Source organism: Mus musculus, chromosome 11 (genome assembly GCF_000001635.26).
Source record: "Mus musculus strain C57BL/6J chromosome 11, GRCm38.p6 C57BL/6J".
NCBI lineage: Eukaryota > Metazoa > Chordata > Mammalia > Rodentia > Muridae > Mus > Mus musculus.
Genome location: NC_000077.6, coordinates 22,082,501 through 22,107,540, shown reverse-complemented (window position 1 = coordinate 22,107,540; position 25,040 = coordinate 22,082,501). Strand labels below are relative to the sequence as shown.

Sequence of the window (25,040 nt, the reverse complement as noted above, 5' to 3'; positions counted from 1 at the left end):
ATAGAGTATATGGTGCTATAATGTCCTGTCCACAGGTTTTCAAGGTCCTGATTGTATATAACGTATTCTAAGCATAGGATGCTGGGCATTTGTTTCTAATTTTCATTTAGAGTTTATTCATAGGCCGTCAGGTGTGTGTGGTTCATCAAGCACGGTCCTTTGTTAGAGTAAGTTCTGTCCCCTTGTAACACATAATAGTTCAGATTTATCTAATGAATTTCCCATGGAAATTGTAAATATATTGGATAAATTTGATGGTTTCTTCACTAAGAAAGGGCCACTGTGTTTTAACCCTTTCTCTCTGAGGAGATAAATTAAGTTTCTCAACAAAACTGAGTTTCTGATCTGTCCATACCCCTGATGGGTCTTTCCTTTTCTCAGTTAAGCTGGATGGTAAGTGAATCTAACTCCTATTTCCTTCCATTATATTTGCACTCAGTGTACGTTTCGCTCATATTACCTTGGAGGCAGTCATGCTCCTACTCTTGCTGTAAGAGTCCACTTAGCATCCAGTAGCGCAGGCTCACTCTGTGAGGTAACCTTTATAGAGATAATACCAAGACTGATTTACTGTCTGACTTGGCATTATTCCACTGCTGTGCTTTGGAATAATTGTCGGATAGCTCTTTAAAACCTTTTCTAATATTTTTCTGCTCTTAAAAAGTGTTAACGTGCTGGGCGGTGGTGGCACACGCCTTTAATCCCAGCACTTGGGAGGCAGAGGCAGAGGCAGAGGCAGAGGCAGACAAATTTCTGCGTTCAAGGTCAGCCTGGTCTACAAAGTGAGATCCAGGACAGCCAGGGCTATACAGAGAAACCCTGTCTCCAAAAAAAAAAAAAAAAAAAAAAAAAAAAAAAAAAATGTTAACGTAGCTGAGAGTTCTCAGTATTGTTTTAATCAGAGCATAAACCTAAAAGTTATCTAGCAGTGTTATAATACTCTATCAGAATAGATCTTTTACTATAAGAGAGAAGTGCTGGGGTGTGGCTTAGAGCCTCACACACGGGTTCTTTGGGTTCACTCTCTTGCATGCGTACACTGCTCTAACCACAGCCTGTAATTCTAGCCCTCTGATAAGGCAGGAGAATGAAGAGTTCAAGGCCATACTCTACGAATTAATGAGGCCAGAGGCTGGAATGGAGAGCCCTTGTTTAGAGAGAGGAGGGGAGGGTGGCAAATGAGAGGAGGGAGATGAATGGTGTCACCTTGGGAAAGCCAGAGAGGGAGGAAGGGGATGGGGACAGAGATGCACGAATAATGCAGATGCAGATGTTCTTGTTCTCACCATTGCTGCTATTCTTGACTTACCAAATGCTAAAATCAGATCTAGCCAATGTTCTCTAAGCATGATTTGCAATAATTGAGGAAAGTCTCCAAGAATCCTAATGTAAAGACCAAAATACCCATCAGTTTTAGCAATAATAGCACATATCTTACTGAACTGGGCTTAATTAGTTCTTATTCTGGTTCTAGTCCAAAATCTAAAAGTCCAGCAGAATGGACAAAGGGGTTTTTCTAGGAACTCCTGAGTTTTAACTTGTTTTGAACAGTTGCCTTTGGGTTGTTTGTTGGTTTGTTTTGGTAATGCTAGTTTCAAGAAATGTACAATATATACTGAGTTCTTAAAGCTGTATTACCTTTGAATGTGAAATGTATATTGAGAGCAGTCTCAGTTGGTATGGAAATACTCTGGTATAGATACATCTACTTCTACCTTTGTAGCCCGAGTTTCTCTGACTGTGTTTTAGAAACAGCCATTGCTATCTTAAAGGCATATGTAAAGTTTGTATATGGTACTTTGATACTCAGCATGTATTCTGTGAGCACTGTAAGAATATGCTCTATAGAATATAGTATAATCTCATGTAGGAGACACAGAACATCAAGAGAATATTGAAAGTGGCTCCTGCCTACTGGTTGGGAATTAAGATGAGATTTTTGTACAGATGGCAGTTAAATTGATTCTTGAAAGAATAGTGTGGTGTTGTCACAGTTGTGTGTGTGGCAGAAGTGATGATCTGTATGGACACACCGGAGATGGGGAAGCTAGGGTTTCAGCAGAAAGTATAGGATGAGTTAGACTGGTGAATTATGCTAGTAAACACATTTAGCATGATTTGGGTTTTAGTGTACAGAAATGTGATATTTTTTATGTGCTGACAACCAGCAGGGATATTAGATGTGTTGTAAGAACACCATGCTTTGATAATGGATCAGGAAAGGAGGAATTGGCAACAAGGAAGACTGAGGCAATAACCTCGGCAAAAGGAGATAGATGATAAAATTACAAAAAAAATTACAACCATAACAAGGATAGATACATTCCCATGCATTAACTAGTAAGTGGCATATAAAAGAAGAATTTAAAAATGATTCTGAGGCTGAAATCCATACAGTTGGGACAATAACAGTATTATTTTCAAACACAATAAAAAGAATCAGGTTATAAGGAAATTCATAATTTTAAACATATTGAGTTCAAATTTTATATGGCAGGAAGGACAGCCAGCTGGAAATGTCATCTTGAGAGAGTTGGAACCATATTTGTGTATGTGGGAATCATGTGTGTGGAAGTGAGAGCTGGAGCCTGCGAGTGAGGAGGGATGATGGAAGGAGAACTATGGGAGAAATACCAAAGGACTGTGTGGCTATGCCCATGGACGAAGGAGATCTCACAAGACAGAGAAACCGCACACAAGCGTAGAGCAGTAGGAAATGGAACTACAGGTTCTCAAAGCTACTAAAATTTAGAAATTTTTACAGTGAGTTATTTAGGTTATCTGAATGAGATGCCGTTGCTATTGTTAGGAAGAATAATTCAGCAACCTTATTTTCAACAGTAATCTGCTAGATTGTGATATTAAAATTATATTTGAAAGTTACTTTATAATTTTTTTTTGAGAAACTGGGTCTCTCTATGTCATCCTGGCTGTCCTGGAACACACTATATAGAGTTGAATTTTGAACTCACAGAGATCTGCCTGCCTCTGCCTCCCTCTCAGCCTCCGAGTACTGGGATTAAAGGTGTGCACCACCATCCTTAGTCCTTAATGTCTATATTTGATGGATAGATTTTGATATCCTTTCTTTGGAAAACATAAATTAGTCATTTTTAAGCTTGCATGAACCTTGTTTCATACACAGAATATCAAGATACAAATAATATTCACTAGGTAAAGCTTTGTTTAGAAAAAGATATCACTTTATTTTAAAGTATCAATTTATTTTCTTAAACAAATTTGAAATTAGAAAGGAGTCTCAAAAAAAAAAAAAAACAAAAAACAAAAGTAGGACTCTGTGCTGATGATTCTTGGTTGATAGTGTGGTGCTGAAACTATATGGTGACAGTATGGGGCTGTGGTCTGTGGTGGTGCATGGTGACAGGATGATGCTGGTAATGACATATAGTGCTGGTGATAAAGATAATATGTGGTCCTGGTGGTGCAGGGTCACAGCATGATAATTGCAGTTATCACTTACTGATTGTTTTCTGTGCATCAGGAATTGATCTGGAAACCTAAGAGAGGCTAGTAAATAAGGCAGATTGAAAGTCTTGACTTAACAGAGTTCTTTTTAGTACAGGCAGATAATAACTAGTAAGTCTAACACATACCGACTACAAAGGATAGATATTGTGGAAAAATAGAGCAAGGTAGGAGGAGTCAGGAGTGCTGTGTTGGGGTGGATGGACCTGGGCTGTTTTGTTAGGACAGTGCCACACAGAAGGTTGTATTGAAGGTTACTGTTCAAATATCTGAGAGAACCAGGCAAGTGCAATAGTGTCTTCAAAGCTCAGAACACAACTGAAGTAAGGAACAACCAAAGATGAGTATCACTGAAAGTGATCAAGGGAAGAGTGGTAGGCAAGAGGGAGTGAGGAGGAGGTCTTGCTGCTACAGCACTGTGTGTCCATGTTTGCCTGTTTCTAGTTACCACTGTAGTTGCCATTTACAGATGAGGGAATTAAAGCAGGGTCCAATAACTCACCTGATAGCAAGAGATCGCTGTCTCCTCCAGCTACATGGCAACATTTTCAAAATAATTTGTTAATTTTTATGACCCTCTGCAGAATATTAGATAAAAGGGCAACAGCTTGATAACCCATTTAGTAGATCTGCTAATTGTGTTTTTCAGCAAACTAAATGGCCATTTATGGGGCTTGTAATTTTACCAGTTTTCTCCATTGCTTATGACTTTTTTTTGTGGAAAGTGAATTGTTCTTTTTAACACAGGCTTCTGGTCAGAACAAATACAAATTTTAGCTTAGCTTGTCTAGCCTTCTTATATTAGACCTTTTTAGAGATAGGGATATGTAGTCATAATTGCAATGGCATGTTTCAAATGGATTGTTATAATTGCAGATTATCTACCTGACATATAACCTAGTCTCAAATGCTTCTATGCTTTAACAATTTTATATAGAATATTATAACAGGTAATTATTTGAATGACAGGAAAATAAATAATAGAGAATTTAGAGAATATGCCTAATTCATGGATTCCCAAGTTCATAGCCCTCTAAGTCAATCTGAATCACTGTAAGTGACCAAAGGGATTAAAGGTCACAATGGGCCATGTACTTCATTTTTGTGTATTAGGTTGAGAGTTAAATGAGTTATTAAATGTAAATGTCCCATATCTGGAAATCAGTTTCATGTTTTCTTTACATTAGGTCAAATTAATCCAAATTTGTTTATGTATTACACGTTGATGTATGTGTGTGCACGCGTGCATGTTTGTGATGTGGAGGTAAGATAACTTGCACAAGTCTGTTCTTTCCTCCTGCCTTGTGGATCCCAGGAATTGAACTCGGGTCAGAAGACTTGGCAGCACGGGCCTTTGTGCATTGAGCTGTTTCACCAGCCCTGAGTTGTTGGTTTTTACAGTTAATGAACTGTTTAGAATTTGATTTGTCGGTGATTATTTAAAGAACACAGCTTTGCCAGGTTGTTATTATTTATATGATGCCTTCTAATTTGATAATAGAAATAAGAAATTACATATTTGATGATTCCTAGTTGATTATTTTAATAGCTTTGGCACTGACCTGCTGTTGTCAAGTGGGGCATCATCAAGCTGCCTTAAATAAGCATTATTGTAGGAATGGATCATTGGCTAAACTTAAATGATGTCAGGACAAATGGCCATTCTCTCATCTTACTCTACATGGCTCCTTTGTTTTCCTAGCTAACAATTTTGATTAAAAGAATTAAAGTCCAAAAATATTAAGTAGGATTCTTATAGATTCTTATAGTTTTCAGTTCTATCAGCCTTCACAAATATCAAAAAAAAAAAAACCATTGTAAAAACAATGTTATTCAGTAAAAACAAATGGCATGATTTTGAGAGTAACAAAAATTAAAATCTTACTACATAGTCTTAGTTCTGCTATCATGGTTATCCTGTTAAGTATATGGCTAGGGGAAGCATGTGCCTAAGATATAGACACATACAATGAACTCTACTATTCAAAGATCGCTCTCAAAAATAATTAAGAAATATTTAGAGTATATCCAAAATACATACTGTTGTGGGTTACTGTCCCGTGGCTAATAATTTAAACTATATTGTTGTTAAATGTTTATAAGAAGAATGTTTTTGAAAGGATTAGGAGGTCTGGCCTGGTTGGAGGAAGTGTGTCAGTGGGGGTAACTTTCTCAGCTACTTCTGCAGTAGTATGTCCACCTGTGTGCAACCCGCCATGATGACAGTAGAGTGAATCTCTGAAAATGTAAGCAAGCGCCAATTAAATGATTTTTAAAATAAGAAAGAAAAAAAAAAAAAGACTGTTTGACTCTGACTACCACAGTGTTGTGCTGGGTTTTACACTTACTAGGACGGATCTCTCCACCAGATTAATCCTCAATACCTGAGAGTAGTTGCAACGCCACAGTTTATGCTGCAGTTAGATGGCAATGCATTATTTTTATCCAATCTTGTTTGTTTATGATTGCATCTAGGAAACCTTCTTTAGTATGTAAGTTACACAGCTATTCAGCCTTAAGTATTCAAATATTTTAACATGATGTTTCCACCGAGGACACTCATGACTTCTTCTTCCCAAAAGTTTAAAGTGTTGCTTATCTACTTGTCAGACAGACGCCATGGGCGAAAAGAAGATAATAACTTAAGATTTATGTCTCCGTCTTGGAGGCAACCGTTGTCATGGACTGACAGTGTTGAAGGACCAAACTGACATCAAAGGTTTCCAATGATTTAGCTAGGTCAATTAATGTTATTTTTTTTATCTTCCATTAGCTTCTTTTAGTGTTCCCTTCCCACCCTTTTTATTTCTTTCTTATATTCTAGCCAAGCCCGATACCAAGTCCTGTTCTGGGGCAAAAGCCAAACGCTAGTCAGTCGCTGCTTGCATGGTGCAGAGAAGTTACAAAAAACTACCGGGGCGTGAAAATCACCAACTTTACCACATCGTGGAGGAATGGCTTATCATTCTGTGCAATTTTACACCACTTTAGACCAGACTTAATGTAAGTAGAAGTGTCATAAATATTTGTAAATAACTGGCATTCTTAGAAGGACACAGAATAATTTCTTAGCATGTATTCTAAAATACTTGACTGTCTTTGTTTTTGAACTATAAAACTTGCCTTTTTTGAGACAAGTATATGCCAGGATGCCAACCTTTTTCTCAGTACCTAAGAGCAGGTTTTCCTTTAAAAACATGATTTTTCTCTTTAATCTTATTAAAAACTGACATTATTAGGAAATTTTTATTAGTGTTCAAATAAGAGACAAATAACCCTACAGCCCGTCGTATATTGATAATAAGGGGTTATCTAGTGGTAAATGTCTTTGTAAAAGCTCGTCTCCCTTACTTGGCTTAACTTCTCTTTTAGAGGGAAAGTTTTAGGCAATACAACATGTAATCACTGTTTGTTTGCTTGTTTCCTTAATTTTCTACACTATTACTTTTGTTTATTGAACTGCTGTGAAATTACTAGTTGCCCTTTGATATTATTGAATATCAAATCTTTAGATTCAGTTTATCTTACAAAAATTTATTTGTATCAAGTATTACATATACCCGCTCTGCCATTTTTTCCCTCAGCGACTACAAGTCTCTGAATCCTCAAGATATTAAAGAAAACAACAAAAAGGTAAGAAATGCCAGGAGAAAGTGAAGTTTCAGTGTTGGCTTCACTGCATCTTTCTATTAATCTGAGAAAGGCAATGGTGTCGGGTGAGATCGTAACTGCAGCGTGCAAAGGTGAACTGTTGGGTGCAGGTTAAGTAGCGTGCATAGTTTACTATGGTTTGCATGGACTTTAAAGATCATAAATGTAAGGCAGATATCATTAACTGTTAAGTATTTCTTAAACCATATTGCTTTTAGTGCAACATTTAGCTTATGAAGAATATACCCAAAGCTTTTGTGACTATTATGTAACTTTAGAAAAATATTTCAGGAGATAAAAGCAGGAATCTATTGGGTAAGCAAAAGAGAATACATAGGCTTGTGAATGAATGCAAAGTAACGATAAACAATGCTCCTTTTTTAAACTTTCTAATAAAGATATGAATATATACTTCATGAGAACTTCCTAACCTCCATATGAGGATATAGATCCCATCAGACTTCAGAGCAGCCACATAGGATCGGGCCTGTGGGCCAGCTGACTGTGGCTAAGGCTGATGAGTGTGTTTTCTTGTAGGTGGTACAGTATACGTGATTTCCAATATGCAGAGAGCAGCAGCAAGCTCTGCTCACAGTGCACATTCAGTGTTTGTATTGAACTGAGTTTCTCAACTGAAAAACCAGTGTTACTCTTGTCTTAGGATAGGCATTTCTAACCTGAAGAGTTTATCTGTAAGTGTAATCAGTAGAGGGAAGTCAGCAAGTTCTTAAACACGGTTGAAGGAAAATATATTTTCTATAATACATTGTATCATAATTCTGTAACTAAACTTTCACATTTCCTTTGTTGTGAACCTTCATATCTTACTCCAGTTGTTGAAGATCTATAAAAATGACAGTTTAGAAGTCCTTCAAATTATTAATTATTGACTGGATATGGTAGCACAGCACGTGGGAGCTGAGAGCAGGAGGGTTAATTCAAGGTCCTTGGTCAGCCTGGGCTACATAAGATTATGTGTGCATATGTGTCTATATTCACACATACATTAATTAATATGTTCATTAAAACATATTTTACTGTTTCCCAAATTCAGTTTTATATTTTAACAGTTGTAATTTTAGTATAACTACCTCTTTCTACTATTGTGCGCATTATAGCTATAAAAAATTACTCATGCGGGAATCCAATGACAAAGGACCCCAAAGAGCAAGGTGGGAAATAATCTCTGTTGGAGACAAAAATTTTTAATATACTTTAAATTATTAAATTAGATGGAACTATTGCTTTTTAAAGTAGTATAATCTTAGTAGAAGTTTAATTAAGAATTTAAATCAAAGCCATATTTTCCATGATGTGAGTTGTAGATTTAAAAGTCTCCTCTCTCCCCTCTCCCCTCTCCCTTCTATGCCACCTGAAAGGCATAGTACCTATTTCTCAGAGATCACCTTTTAGGAGCTAGGAATCCCACTGAGAGAAAGACCTCGAAGGTTCTGGGCTCAATCCCCAGCATTCTGTAGTATGCTTTCTACAAAGGAAGTGGTTCTCAGGAATTACTTCTTACATAATCTTAGAAAGCCCATGTTTATTAAGTGAAATGCCTTTTTTCTCATCTATTAAACTATATCCATAGAGTTAACATATCTTTATCTTCATTTCCTTGCATTTGACTGAAGTGACAGACTAATATAAATGCAGATATCAGCGTTAGGAAATGAACTGCTGATTGCCAGTCACTTGTGTTACACCTGTAAGGCAGGAAAACTCTTGAGTTCATGAGTTTTGGAACAGCCTGAGCAACATAGCAAGGCCCGAGCAATTAAGTGATGATTGTTCTTTAAGTAGAGCTTTCCTTTGTTATTCTGTATGTATTTTTAAATATAGAGCGAGAATCTCATTAAGGTTTAAGCAACATGGACTTACATATGTTTCTCTAATTATTGCATGAGGAAGAATAATCCATTTGCATGATTTCTTGAAACTAGTGATACAGCTAAATAAGTGTTTAGTTAGCATGGCTTAATAATGGTTCAACCCCACCAGGCAGTGGTGACCCATGCCTTTAATCCCAGCACTTGGGAGGCAGAGGCAGGCAGATTTCTAAGTTCGAGGCCAGCCTGGTCTACAGAGTGAGTTCCAGGACAGCCAGGGCTATAGAGAGAAACCCTGTCTCGAAAAAACCCAAAATAAAATAAAATACTGGTTCAACCCCCAAATATCAAACAGATATGCCATGGCAGATAATCTTGACTTTTAATGAGGGTGTTAGTACTGATTCTCTTTGCACACTGTTCAGTACATGTCAGCATACATAGTTGCAGTGTTTCATGGCAATGTGTCTACTTTGAGAAACTTAGTTGCAACCTATAGATTATTTCCTGTATTACAGGGCTCTCCCTGATAACCTTTTGTGCTGTCATGTGCTCTTAGAGTATCCAGGAAACAAAATCTTACATTCCACTTTTACTTCTGATATGATTGTCAGTGACTCTTCCTTGACTAAGTTAACAGCTTGGAATAAATAAGATAATTTTCTTTGAAAAGATACTTGGCTGATGAGTTAACTCCATGATAAAGGTGCCTGCTGCCAAGCCCCTAACACCTAAATTCTGTCACCAACACTCACTTGATGGAAAGAGAATGAACTCCCACAAGTTATCCTTAGATACACACACACACACACACACACACACACACACACACAGCACCCACCTCAGCAGCCATGCACCCCCCCACCCACATACTCCAGCCCCGTATACACACAATAAATAATATTTATATTATATACATATATATCTTTAAACAAACAAACACTCTCCCCTTCTTCATGTACAATCACAGCTCGTGATTGGCCATGGCAGAAGTTAACTTGTATAAATTCTTTGACAAAAATTTTACCTCATATTATAAGAAACCTGGTTTGTTTTAAAACACGATTAGTATGCATAAAATGAATGGCTAGTGAAGCAAAACACCAGCAGGTCCTCTTTCCTCATGAGAAAACTCAACGCAACAGATATTTACCTGTGACACCTGATCTTAAGCAGTGTGTCAGCATTTTAGATAATTAGGAAATGTTTAGACTACTGCCTGCAGTGCATTTCCTGATGGTCCTCTATTGATGTCTGTCCATCAAGTAGTCAGGACACACAAAGAAGAAAATGACTTTAATTTTCCTAAAACATGTTAAAGAACAAACAAGTCTATTCATGTACATCAACTGAGCCACCTCTCTAGCAGATATTTTTGAAGAATCTGTATTATAAAGCATCATTCTGTGGAAGTTGAATAGATCTTAATAGCACAATTTATTTTTCATTTTCTTCTTCACATGTTAAAGCTACAGGAATACTGATTAAATTCAAAGGCAAAAATTTGCTATAAAAGCACAAAAATTCTTTTGATTAAATAACTTCCTAACATTTCTTTTAAGGCAAACATTAAATTGTGCTTCTAGATGCAAGTTGTTGTCAAGAACAGAAATTTCTAACATCTAAATGCAGTCAGTAGTGTAGAGCCCTTCCTTTCTGACCAAGCCTGAATGCTCCCTAGTGACACAGTGTGTGTTTCAGGGGTTAGTTCAGGACAGTAATAATTAACTGTAAATTGAGAAACAGCTTTGGTTCTTCAAAACTAGAAAAACCTGATGTGCCACAGTCGTTTAAATGCTAACAAAATAATACAATCAACATCACAGTCTTAGCTACCTTGCAGTATTCAAAACATTTCATTCTTTCCAAAACAGCAGAAGTAAAAATGAAGCCACTATCCTCGTTATGAAAATTAACCCCAAGTCATATTAAAAATGTTTCTATGCCTCTAAGATTAATGTTTGTTTGCATTTTATACAAGCAGGATAGTAGTTAGTTCTCTGGGCTTGCCCGGCAGTGCTTCTTCGCTGTGATTGCATGACCATGGCAAAGGGGCGGGCAGAGACGATAGAAGCTGGGGATGGATTAGTCTAACATTTCTTCATACCCCAATCCTCATCTTAAAATTTTCCTCTTAAGATTTTTGTTGAACTCACATTCTTGCTTGTTTTGTGCTTGTAGATGACTGTTATGTAGTAAGGTCTTCTCTCCTTTTTATTCATTTTTTTTCCTTGTAATTTCATTCTTTTCCTGTGGTATAGTGTCAGTAATTTTATGTGCCCTACAATAACAAAAAGTTTTAAGATTATGTCTCTTTAAGATAGATGACTGAGCTGCTCAGTGTACCGTCTGTTTGTCCCTTCTTCTCTTTGAAGGCTTACGATGGATTTGCCAGCATTGGAATTTCCCGTTTACTGGAACCTTCTGATATGGTTTTATTAGCAATCCCTGACAAACTGACTGTTATGACTTATCTCTATCAAATAAGGGCACATTTTAGCGGACAAGAACTAAATGTGGTTCAGATAGAGGAAAACAGCAGTAAGAGCACATATAAAGTTGGAAATTATGAGACAGACACAAACAGTTCTGTGGATCAAGAAAAGTTCTACGCTGAACTCAGCGATCTGAAGCGAGAGCCTGAACCTCACCAGCCTGCCCGTGGGGCTGTGGATCTGCTGTCGCAGGATGACTCTGTGTTTGTAACTGACAGTGGGGTGGGAGAGTCTGAAAGTGAACACCAGACTCCAGATGACCACCTTAGTCCAAGCACAGCCTCCCCTTACTACCGCAGGACTAAGAGTGACACGGAGCCCCAAAAGTCGCAGCAGAGCTCCGCGAGGACTTCAGGGTCTGATGACCCTGGGTTAAGTTCTAGTACTGATTCAGCTCAAGCCCTGGCTTCCTTAGGCAAGAAGAGACTAAAAGCTGAGAACTTGGAACTAAGTGACTTATGTGTCAGTGACAAGAAGAAGGATGTGTCTCCACTCTCAGCTTACGAGCAAAAGCTTCAGACTGTACATGCCAGCAGTGATATGGAACAAGGGAAAATGGAGAAGTCCAGATCTTTAGAATGCAGATTGGATGGTGAATTGGCTATCACAAAGCCAAATGTATCCTCTCCTTCTAAACTTGGATATAACAGAGACACAGACTTCACGAAAAAACCATGTGCTTCTCTGAGGCAGATAGAGTCTGATCCAGATGCAGACAAGAGCACTTTAAATCATGCAGACCACCCCAACAAAGCAGTTCAGGTAAGTGCGTCGGCGCGTGCGCTGGGCAGATACTTAGTAAGTGGCTATGCTGCCTCTTTATTTTGTGTTCATAGAACATTTGAAGATGTTTACAGGAATAAAAGCATTTGTCCTAAAAATATATAAAAACTATATGTTTAAAGTTTGAAATAAGATATTGTAAGCCCTACTCTAAAGTCGAAGGATAAGGAGTGTCAGCTTTTCAAATCAAAATACCAGTATGAGGGATGGAAAAATGGTTCGTCAGTTAAGAGCATTTTCCTCGCCAGAGGACCAGCACCTATGTGTAGTGTGTGTGGTGGCTCACAGCGACCCATAACTCTGGTTCCAGGGAGTCTTAACATCGTTCTCTGGCTTCTGCAGATACACTGTGTTCATGTTCTATGCATTAACCCATACAGGCTCACATGCATACACATAGATAATAGATAGATAGATAGATAGATAGATAGATAGATAGATAGATAGATAGATAGATAACAAATGAATATAGCTTTTAAAAAATGTCATTGCTTATAATGCTCACTAGGCTGTCAACGAAGTTTAGGATGGTATATATTCCTGTAGTCCCAATTCTTGGGACTCTGATGCAGGAGGACCAAAATTTCAAAGTCTTGCCTTGGCTGTAGAAAGCCCTGTCTCCAACAGAAGGTCAAGGATATTTCAGTACTCTATTCAATGTGCGCATAATTCTAAAGTGTATATTGTATATGCCAAGTTATGTATTTTCCACTCAGAAGAGTGACCTTAGATATTTTAGTTACAATAGAAATGGCATTGTCAGATGTGTTGTTGCTTAGGTCTTATATTTACTACCTCCAAGGCATGGTGGTACACAGTACCAGTGTTCTGAGGCAGGAGAATCAGGAGTTCGAAACCATCCTGGGCTACAGAGCAGGTTCCAGGCTAGTATGAACTAAATAATGGGCCCCTGTTTTGAGAAAATTAAAATAAAAATTCTTATAAAACCTGTATTTCTTCTCACAAGGGACTGTAACATCTTGTTACAGTCTTATCCTTGAAATTTTTTGTATTGATTCCCTGATACTCTCAGTTACAAGGTAGGGTGTGTGTGTGATCATTTTTAAGTAGAACAACAAAAACGGCCAATAAAATTATGGCACTTGCTTTTGTTTTGTTTACTTTTCATTTTGTGTGTGGTGCGTATACGCATATGTGGATGTCTGTACATGTGTTTTTGAAGCCAGGGGTCAGTGTCAGGTATCTTTCTTGATCCCTCTCCACTCTGGCCTGCCTGGCAGTGAGTTCTAGTAATTAACCCATGTCGGTCACCTGGGGTCTTATCGACAGAGGCACAGGTTTTCACATAGATCCTGCGAATGTTTTTACCGGGGTGCTTAGTCAGTGTAGTGGCTGACTCAGCCATCCCCAGCCAAAAATACACTTTTTATATTAGGACTTTTTTTCCTTATGTTTATTGCAGGCCCCCTTTCAGACTGGGACACAGATCTTTATCTCTCCCCCACGCCCCGTCTTCGTCTTCCCTTCTCCTTTAGACAGAAATGTATGCACCTCACGCTGTCCTCCAGCTCACTGTGCAGATCTTCCTACCCTCACTTCCTGAGTGCTAGGATCAGAGCCAGGAGCCACTGTCCCCAGTGTGTGTAGTGATGGGTATTAAGATAGGCTTCAAGCATGGAAGGCAAGCATTCCACCAACTACATTCAGCACATTTACATGGTCATTGAAAAGAGAAGTTTTAAGCAAATTAAACTAAATGAGGTTCTTCTAATTTTTTAACCTTTATAAACCAATGCTTCCTAAGTCACTCTGATTTTAAATTGTTGGTAGTGCTCCCAACCCCCAGAATTGTCTCTGTCTGCTAAAGCATGGCGATTCTGACGTTGGTCTCAGACTGCGGGATGTAGCTCAAAGCAGGAGGTCTGGCCCAGTGTGCTGGAGGCCCTAGAGTCAATCTCTAATGTTGGAAAACCAACCAACCAACAACTAGGGAGCACAGAAGCTCTTCATAGCCCTTTCCAATGACACCCAAAGTTTAAACAATTTGACTCTAGGATGTTATTTATCTTTATTGCTTTTATGCTCTCATAAATAAATGTCTTCTGAAGGCTCTACGATTCTGATATTGCAGCAGATTGAGTACAAGCATTGGGAAATCCCGTTGCTCTTATTGCTTGTCATTGTAGGTCACACCCACTCATACCCACATGCACAGACACTCATACACATGTGCACACTCACTCATACCCACATGCACAGACACTCATACACATGTGCACACTCACTCATATGCACGTGCACAGACAACTTTCAGGAATTAGTTCTCTCCAGTGAGGGCTTCAGGATCGAATTCAGGTCATCGGACTTAAAAGCAGGTGATTTTATTAATGAGCCATCTTGCAGGTCCTCTGCTGGTTTTTTCTTAATGAAATGGAAAATGCCAGTCCTTATGTGCCGAATGACAATTGCATAATTTGATGAACCTTAGTTCTATCCAACACAGACTTTTCTTATAAATCATATTTGAAGCAAATATGTTTAAAGATAGAAATTGATCAATCCTTAAAATTAGAAATAATCTAAGAACATGAATTCTCATTTTTAATTTTTCTCCAATAATTAGCAGTGTGATCTATTAACTGACATTTTAAACCACCAGTTTTCCACAAGGATTAAATGAACTAATATCTGTTAACCCATTTAACTGTAAAATTTAATTCTGCTAAGATTCCATCTGCACAGTTAGTGTGCTACACAGGATGAAGAGCGTGACAGCTGATTTACAGCATTATGTTTGCTTGTTCCTCCCCCATGCCCCATGCTTTGTACTCAAAAGCTTTGCTTAGAGTCAAACCAGGTGTGGTGGTCGTTCCTGCCTGTAGTCTTCTCGATAAGGAGGCAGAGGAGGTGGCTGCCTGCCATGAGTTCCCAGCTAACCTGAGCTACACAACAAGACCATGATTAAGAAAGGAAGGAACAATGGAAGGAATTCTGCTTAGGATAAATAGAATGCTTCATTTGACAGGAAGATGACAGAACCAGTATCTAACACCAAAAATGTAATGTGGACTTTTATGTTTGGTAGGTTCTAATTGCAGCTAAATTTTATACAAATATCTGCTTATCTTTTATATACCACATTATAAATTTCAGATATATATCTTAATATATTTTATTGTCTGTCAAATCTTCCATAAAAGGATGTTATGTCAGAATTTGTTAGTGACTATTCTTAGTACTTAGTAAAATAACATGAATCTTAATGAGCACTAGCTCACAGAAGCTACAACTTAATATGGACTTACAGACATACCACTTCAGTCTTTGTGCATATAATGACAATTATATAGCTTACCTGTGCCTTTCTTAAACTGTCTATTACATGAAAGGTGTGGAGCCTGTTTGGTACCTGGGAAAGCAGGGCTCACTGAGTTACTTGCAGTTATATGATAAACTTCAAAGCTTCAGGTGAAAAGCAAAACTTTCTAACTGACATCCTTGTCTTCATGTTCAGAAGTCTCTTTGGTTTGGACCATCATAACCCTGAGAACACCCCATGGCTCACATGTACAGCAGTTACCTGACTGCAGAGCAGTGTAGCAGCAAGTATCAAGTTCCCTTAGAAATGCCTATGTTGGGGCTGAAGAGGAAGCATGAACTCCACCACGCTTACGTACAAAGCTGAGTGTGAGATAGTGCTTCTGTCACCCCATGCCTGGAGAGGGAAGGCAGGCTAACTTCATCCAGGGCAGGACCTCCTGGCCTGGCCAAGCCTCGGGAGAGTAAGCAGGGGTCACCCATCATGACCTCTAACCTCCACATGCACACGTTCATGTGTACTCACATACGTGCATGTGCACACACACACACACACACACACACACACACACTAAACAAAAAAAAGTTTTTGTTGGCCAGGCTCAGGAGCTCAGGCAAGAGAATTAGTTGAACTCTTTTTTTTTTTTGGGGGGGGGGAGGTTGGGGGGGAAGCTTGCATTTGTTTTCTAAAATCCCTACAATAAATATGAAGTAAATTTTGAATTAGAAACAGGGTTTATGTGCTTTTAAGGGCAAAACACAGCTTTGCAGTGATTGCATAGCAGCTTGAAGATGTGAACTGTAGAATTTAGACCACACAGGGTCTTCAAACAGGTCAGTTGTTTTATTCTAAGATAGGGAAATTGAGAGGTTAAAATAAAGTAATATGGGGCCGGGGAGTTGGCTCAGTGGTTGAGAGTATTAGCTGCTCTTCCAAAGGGCCCAGGTTCAATTTCCAGCACCCACATAGCAGCTCACAACGGTCTGTAACTCTAGTTGCAGGGGATCTAGCAACATCACACACACACACACACACACACACACACACACACACACAAGCAGGCAGAAGAACATCAATGTACATAAAATAAATAAATCATTTAACTATGTATCTATTAATGTTTAATCTTTATGTGCTGACCATGTGCCAGTGCTCATTGTATCCCTCTCTTACATCTTACATCGTATTTGTGCAAATGGTCTACTGTCATGGCCATTTACCCATGAGTGCACAGACTGAGAGAGACTGAGGAACTTGCCTGTAATTAAGAGATGGAATTAAGATATGTCTGGTTCTAAAATTCTTAAACTATTGTAGATACTATGCTTTTGATTAATACCACTATTTAAGAACTGGCTTCCATTTCTGGCCAATATTTGTTCTCTAAAAACACATTGTAAGATTACTCATTAACACATAATAGTTTTCAATTCTGATAAGATTGGTTCATTGTAAAGAGAATGATCAGTGGAGGAATTTTGCAGGTTCTGTTTATAGAATATAGCAACATTAGTCAGTGTGGTGGCGCACCCTGGTAACCCCAGAACTCTACTAACAGGCAAGTAGACTGAGAGCTGAAAGCTAACCTGGATTAGCTACATAAAGAGTTCGAGATAAGCTTAGGCTACATAGCGAGACCTTTGACTACATACATATTCCATGTATACGTGCATATATACATACAAGCTTGGGATTTTCTGTAAATATTTCCAAAAATTTAAAGAATATTGCCACAGTTAATTAAATATTGAGCATTTTATAAAGTGAAGATAAATAGTTGTTGGTTCTATTAGACTATAAAAAAGAGCTGAACTTTTTATTATATCGTTGATTTGTAAATTATAATCTGTTTACAAAAAGACCTGAATATATCATCTAATATTGACATGTACCTTATGAGAATATGTTCAAATAAAATCTAATGAGAGTTACCCAGCTGGTATAAGCACTTGCCGTGCAAGCCTAATGACCTGAGTCTCATCCACAGAATTCACAATGGAAGGAGAAAAATCACCCTCTAAAGTTGCCCTCTTCTACCCACACATGCACTATGGCATGTGCTCAGCTGCACCTATGCACACACTTCATGCACACACATGCAATTAATAATAATAATAATGATGATGATAAAGTAAATTTATATTGAAGTTTCATCCAGTATTAGGGAATAATATTATGTTTCATTTTTGTCAAACTTATATATTCATTCTACAGTTTCTTCTCAACATTAATATTTTCTATAGATAGTCCTGTTAAAAAGACTGTACACCTAACTATTTTAGTATGTTATCTAACCTCTAACTGTGTTTTTATGGTTTGGCTTCTAATTATGTGTCTTTGCTTTTAAGCACCGAATGTTGTCCAGACAAGAGGAGCTGAAAGAAAGAGCGAGAGTTCTGCTTGAGCAAGCAAGAAGAGATGCTGCTTTCAAGGTGGGGAGCAAGCATGGTGGCAGCGCAGCCCCTGCGCTCTGCAGCAGACAGCTAAATGATGTGAGGAACACGGGTTGCAAGAAGCACACAGTGTTCACAGTGAACACAGCGGTGATGGGGCGAAGGGGGGTAATTGACTCCGTTACTTTCCATAGGCTGTAAATTGTGGGTACATGATCACTTATTCAACTGATAAATCCATTTAATGGGACCAACTACACTGTTATTATTGCTAAGCAATGCTGTTAGCTGCATATGAGGAACAGTATAGTTCTGGAATAGGAATTATATGTTATAAATATCTGGTTTTATTCACTTATGTCTTATGACTAACTATATTCTATTTAAGATAATTCTCTATAGAATTTTGTTAGAAGCCATAGTTTCTCACATTTTATTGAGTATCTGCAGTGTGCATTTTACATAGCTCCATGGAGATATTCTCACTGCTTCCCAGGTAGCAAGACAGATTTTTACAAGGTCTCCTGGTCAGTAAATTGTAATGGGACTTGAACCTAAGCCTAAACCTCTGTTCTTAGGTTAAGCCACATTTTCTCCAGGTTCCAATTTTCTGTAGTGCTTCCCAAATAGTAATGAACATACAACAGTAGAAATCCTTTGGTGTGGCAAAATATTAAACTTCTCATTGAAAATTATAATAACCTTACTCACACATAAAAATCATATTCTATTTTAAGTCCTTGTAGATGCCAGTTTATTGATCTCCAACCTAGGGTATTATTTCTAAATTTTAGGTGTTTATGAAATAAGGAGATATAAAATAAGTTTACTGAGCCATTATTTTTAACAAAAAGAAAGAGAATAGATAATATGAAAATTCATTACACTTGATGGATTTGTGTGTAAGTGTGAATCTTTTTTTTTAGTTATATGCTTCCTGGACTTTAATCACATGTATTTTTAATAACATATCACAGTCACAAAAGTTTGAAAAATACTAAGCTGGAATGATATAATGCCTCATGGCATAGTCCCAGTACTGAGGAGGTGGGGACAGGAGGGTTGTTTGCCATCCTGGGCCACATAGCAAGTCCCAGGCCAGCTTCACCTGCAGAGTGAGACTCCTCCTCAAGAAAATAGTGATCGATCGGTGGGTGGGTGGGTGGGTGGATGAATGGATGGATAGATAGGCAGACAGACAGACAAGAAATGAAGAAAAACACTAATTTTGAGAACTGTCCTAAGGAAAAACATGTAAACTTTATTTTAGCTTTCTCAATGCCTAATTATATGCTATAGCATCAATTTATAATAGAATCTGTTATTTGCCAGACAGAACTGTTGTATATCTAAGCAATTCTGTTTCTCACATGACCAACTTTCTATTCTGGTGGGAAGAAAGATGGTAAAGTAAGCACAGGGCGTGAGGACTCTGTCTTGTAGCAAAGAAGAAGAGATAGGCTTCAGGACCCGAAAGCTGAGGCATGAAGTAAGGTTAGGTTGCTAAAGGAGCCACTTCAGCGAAGAACTGCGAAAAGAGTACTTACCAGCAACAGGAAAGCGTCTTTATTGGTACTATATTTGTGGAAAAAGTGTTTCATTTTCTCTCAAGTACTGAAAACTGAGCAATCAGTTTCCAATTTCCTAAATATAAATTTAGAAAATGAGTATTGATTTTAAATTCAAAATACTTGATGTATATACATTATCTCTCTACCTGCCTCTGCCTTCCAAGTGCTGGGACTAAAGACATATACCATAGTGACTGGCTTCATAGTTCTTACATTGTACCACACAGAAACTGGACAAAATTATATGTGCATCAGCAAAGAATGAATAAACACGTGACCTGTTTATAGAAGAGAATGCAGTCTGAGCATCCCTGGTGTGAAAATCCAAACTCCCAAATGTATCAAAACTCAAAACACACCCCACCCTAAGACAAGGGAGACTCAGCGTGTGCTGCTTGGTGACACAGAGTCTCAGCTACTGAGATACACAGTAGCATAATGAGTAACAGATGCTCCGAGCCACAGTGTCTACCTGTACTGTGCATGCACATCTGGAACAGGGTGACCGGAAGCTGTCACTGCTGACCTGGAGGGAGGGATCAGCTTAGTGCTAGGTGAGCAAGCTCTCAGAGATGGGAAGTGATAATGTGAAACTTTACTTTGTCTATATGTAAGTGTTAAAACTTACTAAACCGAAAATGGGTGCCTATCACCAAGTGGGAATCACACCTTGGTAAAATTTATTAATATCTAGTTGTGTTCCTATGTGAAAAGTACAAAATGTTTAGAAATACTATTAGTAGGTCCAAAAGTAATGTGCACAGAGCTAAGTCCAAAGAGATATATAATAAATGAAAGTAGATCAGAAAAGTAAGACATTCTGAAAGCTATCAAAGAATATCTCATTTTAATTTACTTTACTGTAATAGAAACACTTACCATGAGACCTACCATCTTATTTTTAAGTGTAAACTATAGGTCCAGTGCAGATCTTTGAAACTTAATCATTTTCTTACCTGTAGCTCTATACATGTTAACCAATATCTTCCTAGCCCCCTCTCTTCTAGCTCCTGGCACCCATCATTCTACTCTTTGATAGGATAAATTTGACTTTTTAGTACCTCACATAAGTGGAATCACCTAGTATTTGTGACTGGAGCTTGTTCACTTGCTTGAGATGGGATCCTGGTAGTTCCCTGATAGACACTGAATTCACTGTATAGAGCCAGCTGAACTCACAGACACCCTCCTGCCCCTACAGTGAGTGCTCTAATTACAGGTGGTGTGCACCACCATGCCCAGCCCCATTTTCATTCTTGGGGAAATCTGTATTGACTGGGGTAGGTCTCTGCTCAGTTGTTAAGGCATCTGTGTACTGTTAAAACAGCTACACCGTTTTGTTCTGCAGTGGCAGGATGCTACGGTCTTCATTTTCTTACTGGTTTCATTAACTGTTGCTGTGGTTTGGGGTTTTATTCAAATGTGGTCTTGTATGTTCTCCAGGCTGGCCTTGAACTCTTCATCTTCATGCCTCAGTCTGAGTGCTGAAGCAGTCAGGTCTGTGACCACTCTGGGCTCAAGCTTTTGTTTTACAGAACAGCTCTGCTAACAGCGGGAGGTGGTAGCTCTATAGGTTATTTATCTGAATGTCCTCCTGGCTACTGATACTGCTCTTTTCATTTGTATATTCTCTTGTGACAAGTAAACTACTATTAAAGTTCTCCCAGATTTGTATTCAAATTAAAAGTTTGGGTTTTTTGTTTTGGTTTCTTGGTTTGTAGCTAGATGTTGTATAGCTTGGGCATTAACACCTTACTAAATATGTAGTTTGAAGATATTTTCTCCTGTTCAATATATGTTACCTTATATTCTTTTGCTTATAGCCTTCACTGTGTCTTATAATTCAGTCTCAAAATCACTTTTACCATATTGTACTGCATAGTCCCAAGAGAGAAGACACAGACCCCACTATTGAGCTGGAAGAATGATTTCTATTTCTTAGAGCATGTGGCATGGAAGATACTGTTCCAGGATTTCTTTTTCTCTGTTAAAAATTCAAGTTCCATTGAAAACATTCTTTTCTTGTGGATTTCACTGGTGCTCATTTTTCAGGTGCCCAACCCTACATCAATTGATAGTAGCAGTTTGCTGGCCTGGACAGTGTATTCCAGGACTATTGCTAGTGTTCTGACACTTGATAGTAATGTAAGACAAAGAATGTAAAAAACTTGGGTGTGTCCAGTTTCATAGCCATTCCTTTTATATGAAACTTGATACAGGGTTAATACATTTTCAAGTACAAAGTGGATTTTTAAGGTTGGTCATTTCCCCTTGTTTCTGAGATACTCTTAAACAAAGGTGTGTTGTCTGTCAGCATTCTCCATGGCGTGGAGACCCTTGGATTAGGGACACAAACAGTCAAGACAGATCATAGCTTCTATCTTTGGTTTTGTTTTTCCATTTGTAAAAATTAAGAAAAAGATTCCCTGCTTGACACTGAAATTAATAGGAAAGAGAAAGAAGAAAGCCATCACTACCAGCCCCAACCCCACCACTCCCTGAAGAGTCAGCAACTCCATCTTTCTGGAGAGATCAAAAAGACTTTTGTTAAATAAAAGAATGTCTAATCCACCCCACCTTCAAATGTCTAGTTTCCTTCCAGTGAAATGATTTTTGCTGTTTTTCCATTAATTTTACTCTAACTAGTGCTTTAATTTATAGAAGTCTTTTTTTTTTCCAGATACTTTTATCTGTGTTGCCCTTTCTATAATGTGCGGTAGTTACTAAAAGTTAACATTCTGGGCTGGAAGAACATACCTGCTACTCACTGTGCATTCTCAGAGTAACTGGGAAGTCCCATAAGTTAGACAATCAATCAGTCGGTCGATGTCTAATAAGAGTGGCCTTGAGTCTTGGAGAAAATGGATACTAAGGTTAGGATCTTCAGGAGTTTACAGAAAGCCTCAAGTAGTGCTCATATCTTTAATTCCAGCACTTGGGAGGCAGAGGCAAGCAGAGCTCTGTGAGTTTGAGGCCAGTCTGGTCTACAGAGTGAGTTTGAGACAGCCAGAGGGAGACCCAGTTGAGAGTAGTCTGGCAGTTGTGAAAGAACTTTGTAGAACCTTTTTATTGCTTAGGAGGCCATTGATTGAGACTTGTCAACGATGTATTTCCCTTTGTCCTTTGTTCCTATACAGATGAGAACCTTTTGTTGACAAACCAAAAAAATGAATAGAACTGTAATTCATAGTTATATTATAGTCATGGGATAATGTTCGTTGTGCTCTACACAGATGAACTACTTTTTTAGACTTTATCTTCTAGACCGAGAGTAAAAATTTTCTGGCAAATCAGAAAAGGGTTAAAGCTAAGGGTTAAAGGAAGCAAAGTTCTACTTTTTAGGGTATTCAGGATTGTAAACTATAAAAAGGAAAACGTTTTAAATATTGGTTTGAAGACATAAAGCCTTAGAACCCTCTGGTAGCATCCCTTATAGAATAAATCCCAGCTCCTTACACTGTCCTAAAGGCCCTCACAGTCCTGCCCTCCTCTCCTGGCTTCCGCTTCTGTCTCTGCAGTTCTCAGTGCAGGTTTAATTGTTTGAGTATCTGGAGTTCCTACATTCTTATGTTCTTGTGTCAAGCGTTTGCTATTTCTCTTTCCTGATTCTCTCTCTACTGTCTTCTTCCATATTTACTAGAAGCACACTGGTCTACTCTGTTCAACTCTGTGCCACTTAAGCACAAGGACTATCTAGTCCCAAGTGTTTGGTAAATATAGTTGATAGTTGAAGCTATAGTTGATAGTTTCTCTGTACACTACTTTTCGCTAAAGATCATTCCTTTCTCCCTTGTGTTTGTACTTAGACCATAGAAGCCCTTGCAGTCCCCGTGGGTCTGAGGTGCTGGGCTCCTTAACATCCCTCTGCTGAGCTCGTACCAGTCAACTTCACTTAGGACATCATCCCTTCCTCCACACATCTGGCTTTTTCATGTTTGGGGACTTGTACTAGAATTTAGCTGCCAAGTCTGCCCCGAATCCCAACATTTTACTAAACATTTTCATGACTACTCGAGCTGTATGCTTCAAGTCTGAAGAGCAATTTCTACATTATTGAACACAGCCTGGTGGTCGTACCTGGATGATTCCACATGAACAGACTATCTCGGTTATTCTCAGAAGACAACAAGATGAGTAAATACCACCTTCTAGGTCTTTTAGGAAGGAAATAGCTAAGGAGAAAGCTTCTTTAAAAGACGAAGCAGGACTGGGGAGATGCAGAGTGCAGGACTTCTTGCTTCTGCAGAGGACCCTGATCCAAAACTTTTACAAACTCCACAAGTACTAGGTGAGGCACACAACACGTTGCTATACATGTATGCAGGCAAAACCCTCATACTTATAAAATCTTTTTGTAAGTGTAAATTTCTTAAAGTTTTATTTTATAAAATAAAATAAGTAAAATAAATTTTAAAAAAAAGTTATTCTGGCCCTATTAAAAAGCACACTTGAAGTTTCTTCTGTTATAGTTATTATCTCAGTACAATGACACACCATTGTACACAGTTCACAGAAGATCTGGTTCTTTTCTTAGCAGGTGGAAGAACCTACCCGCCACTTAGTGAGTCCTAGAAAGTTGGCAGTATTTGTCTTCAAAGGTTTGCAGGAATGTTTGAATCCAAAGAAAACTGTATTCCAGAAAAGAGTTTAGTTTGATCAGTCTTTAAGATTTACTAATTTTGAAAATATAATAGTTACTTAGTTGTACTGGACTTAGAAATAAACCCATACGGCCTATTTATGAAGGAGGAGGAAGAAGAAGAATACAAGCTATTTTACATGTTAAATCTTAATGATTTGTTTTATTTTTAATTATATGCCTATTTGTGTAATCACATGTGTGTACAATTGTCTGTGGAGTCCAGAAGAGGGCATCTGATGCCCTGGAGTTACAGGCAGCTGCAGGCTACCATGTGGATACTGAAAGCCAAACTCCTATCTTCTGCGAGTGCAGTAGGCACTCCATCCACAGAAGCCTCTCCAGCTCCCAGCGTACACCTTTAAAATGCATGTTGTCCTCATGAGGGTTAGGTTATCAGTCCTGTACTTTGATGTTTGTTGGAAAATAGTTAATTTAAATAGAACTTGTCTAGTGTGCTAATAATTGTATATAGTAGATTTAAAATTAGCTCAGTGAATATTTTCCAGATAATAAAAGATAGAATTATCATCCACTTGGTAAAAAATTAAAAAATCATATAATATCATTTTGATAGAAACAAATGGCTAAGAGGACTTGTTTTCTTGCTGAGGACCCAGGTTTGACTCTAGCACCCACACAGGAGCTCACAACCATCTATAACCCGACCTCCAGGAGATCTGATGCCTTCTCTGAACTCCATGGGCAGTAGGCAAGTGTGTGGTGTATAGATGCAGATAGAATTGTCATATACGTAAAATAAAATGAAATTAATATAAAAAATTTTAATCATTTTTATAAAAACCTGAGTAGCTTTTTGTAATTTCTATGTGCGGCTCTATAAAAAAATATAAGTATAATATATAAATATTACACTTAGTAACCTCTGTTGATCAAAGTTTTAAAATTAAAT

At 38.1% G+C, this 25,040-nt stretch overlaps 1 protein-coding gene across 28 annotated transcripts in view; it reads left to right on the top strand.

Annotated features, from left to right (window-relative positions):
- Ehbp1 (EH domain binding protein 1) overlaps positions 1 to 25,040 on the top strand; it is a 281,259-nt gene that overhangs the window by 179,543 nt on the left and 76,676 nt on the right. For 11 of the 28 annotated variants that reach the window (NM_153078.4, NM_001252515.1, XM_017314440.2 and 8 more), the window contains 4 exons: positions 6,311 to 6,489; positions 7,071 to 7,119; positions 11,342 to 12,223; positions 17,873 to 18,016. In NM_153078.4, the coding sequence (NP_694718.4) occupies positions 6,311 to 6,489; positions 7,071 to 7,119; positions 11,342 to 12,223; positions 17,873 to 18,016 (1,254 nt within the window). Of the gene's footprint in view, positions 1 to 6,310; positions 6,490 to 7,070; positions 7,120 to 11,341; positions 12,224 to 17,872; positions 18,086 to 25,040 lie in introns of all 28 variants that reach the window. The other 17 variants (XM_011243681.3, XM_011243682.3, XM_030245788.1 and 14 more) reach the window with 2 other exon arrangements.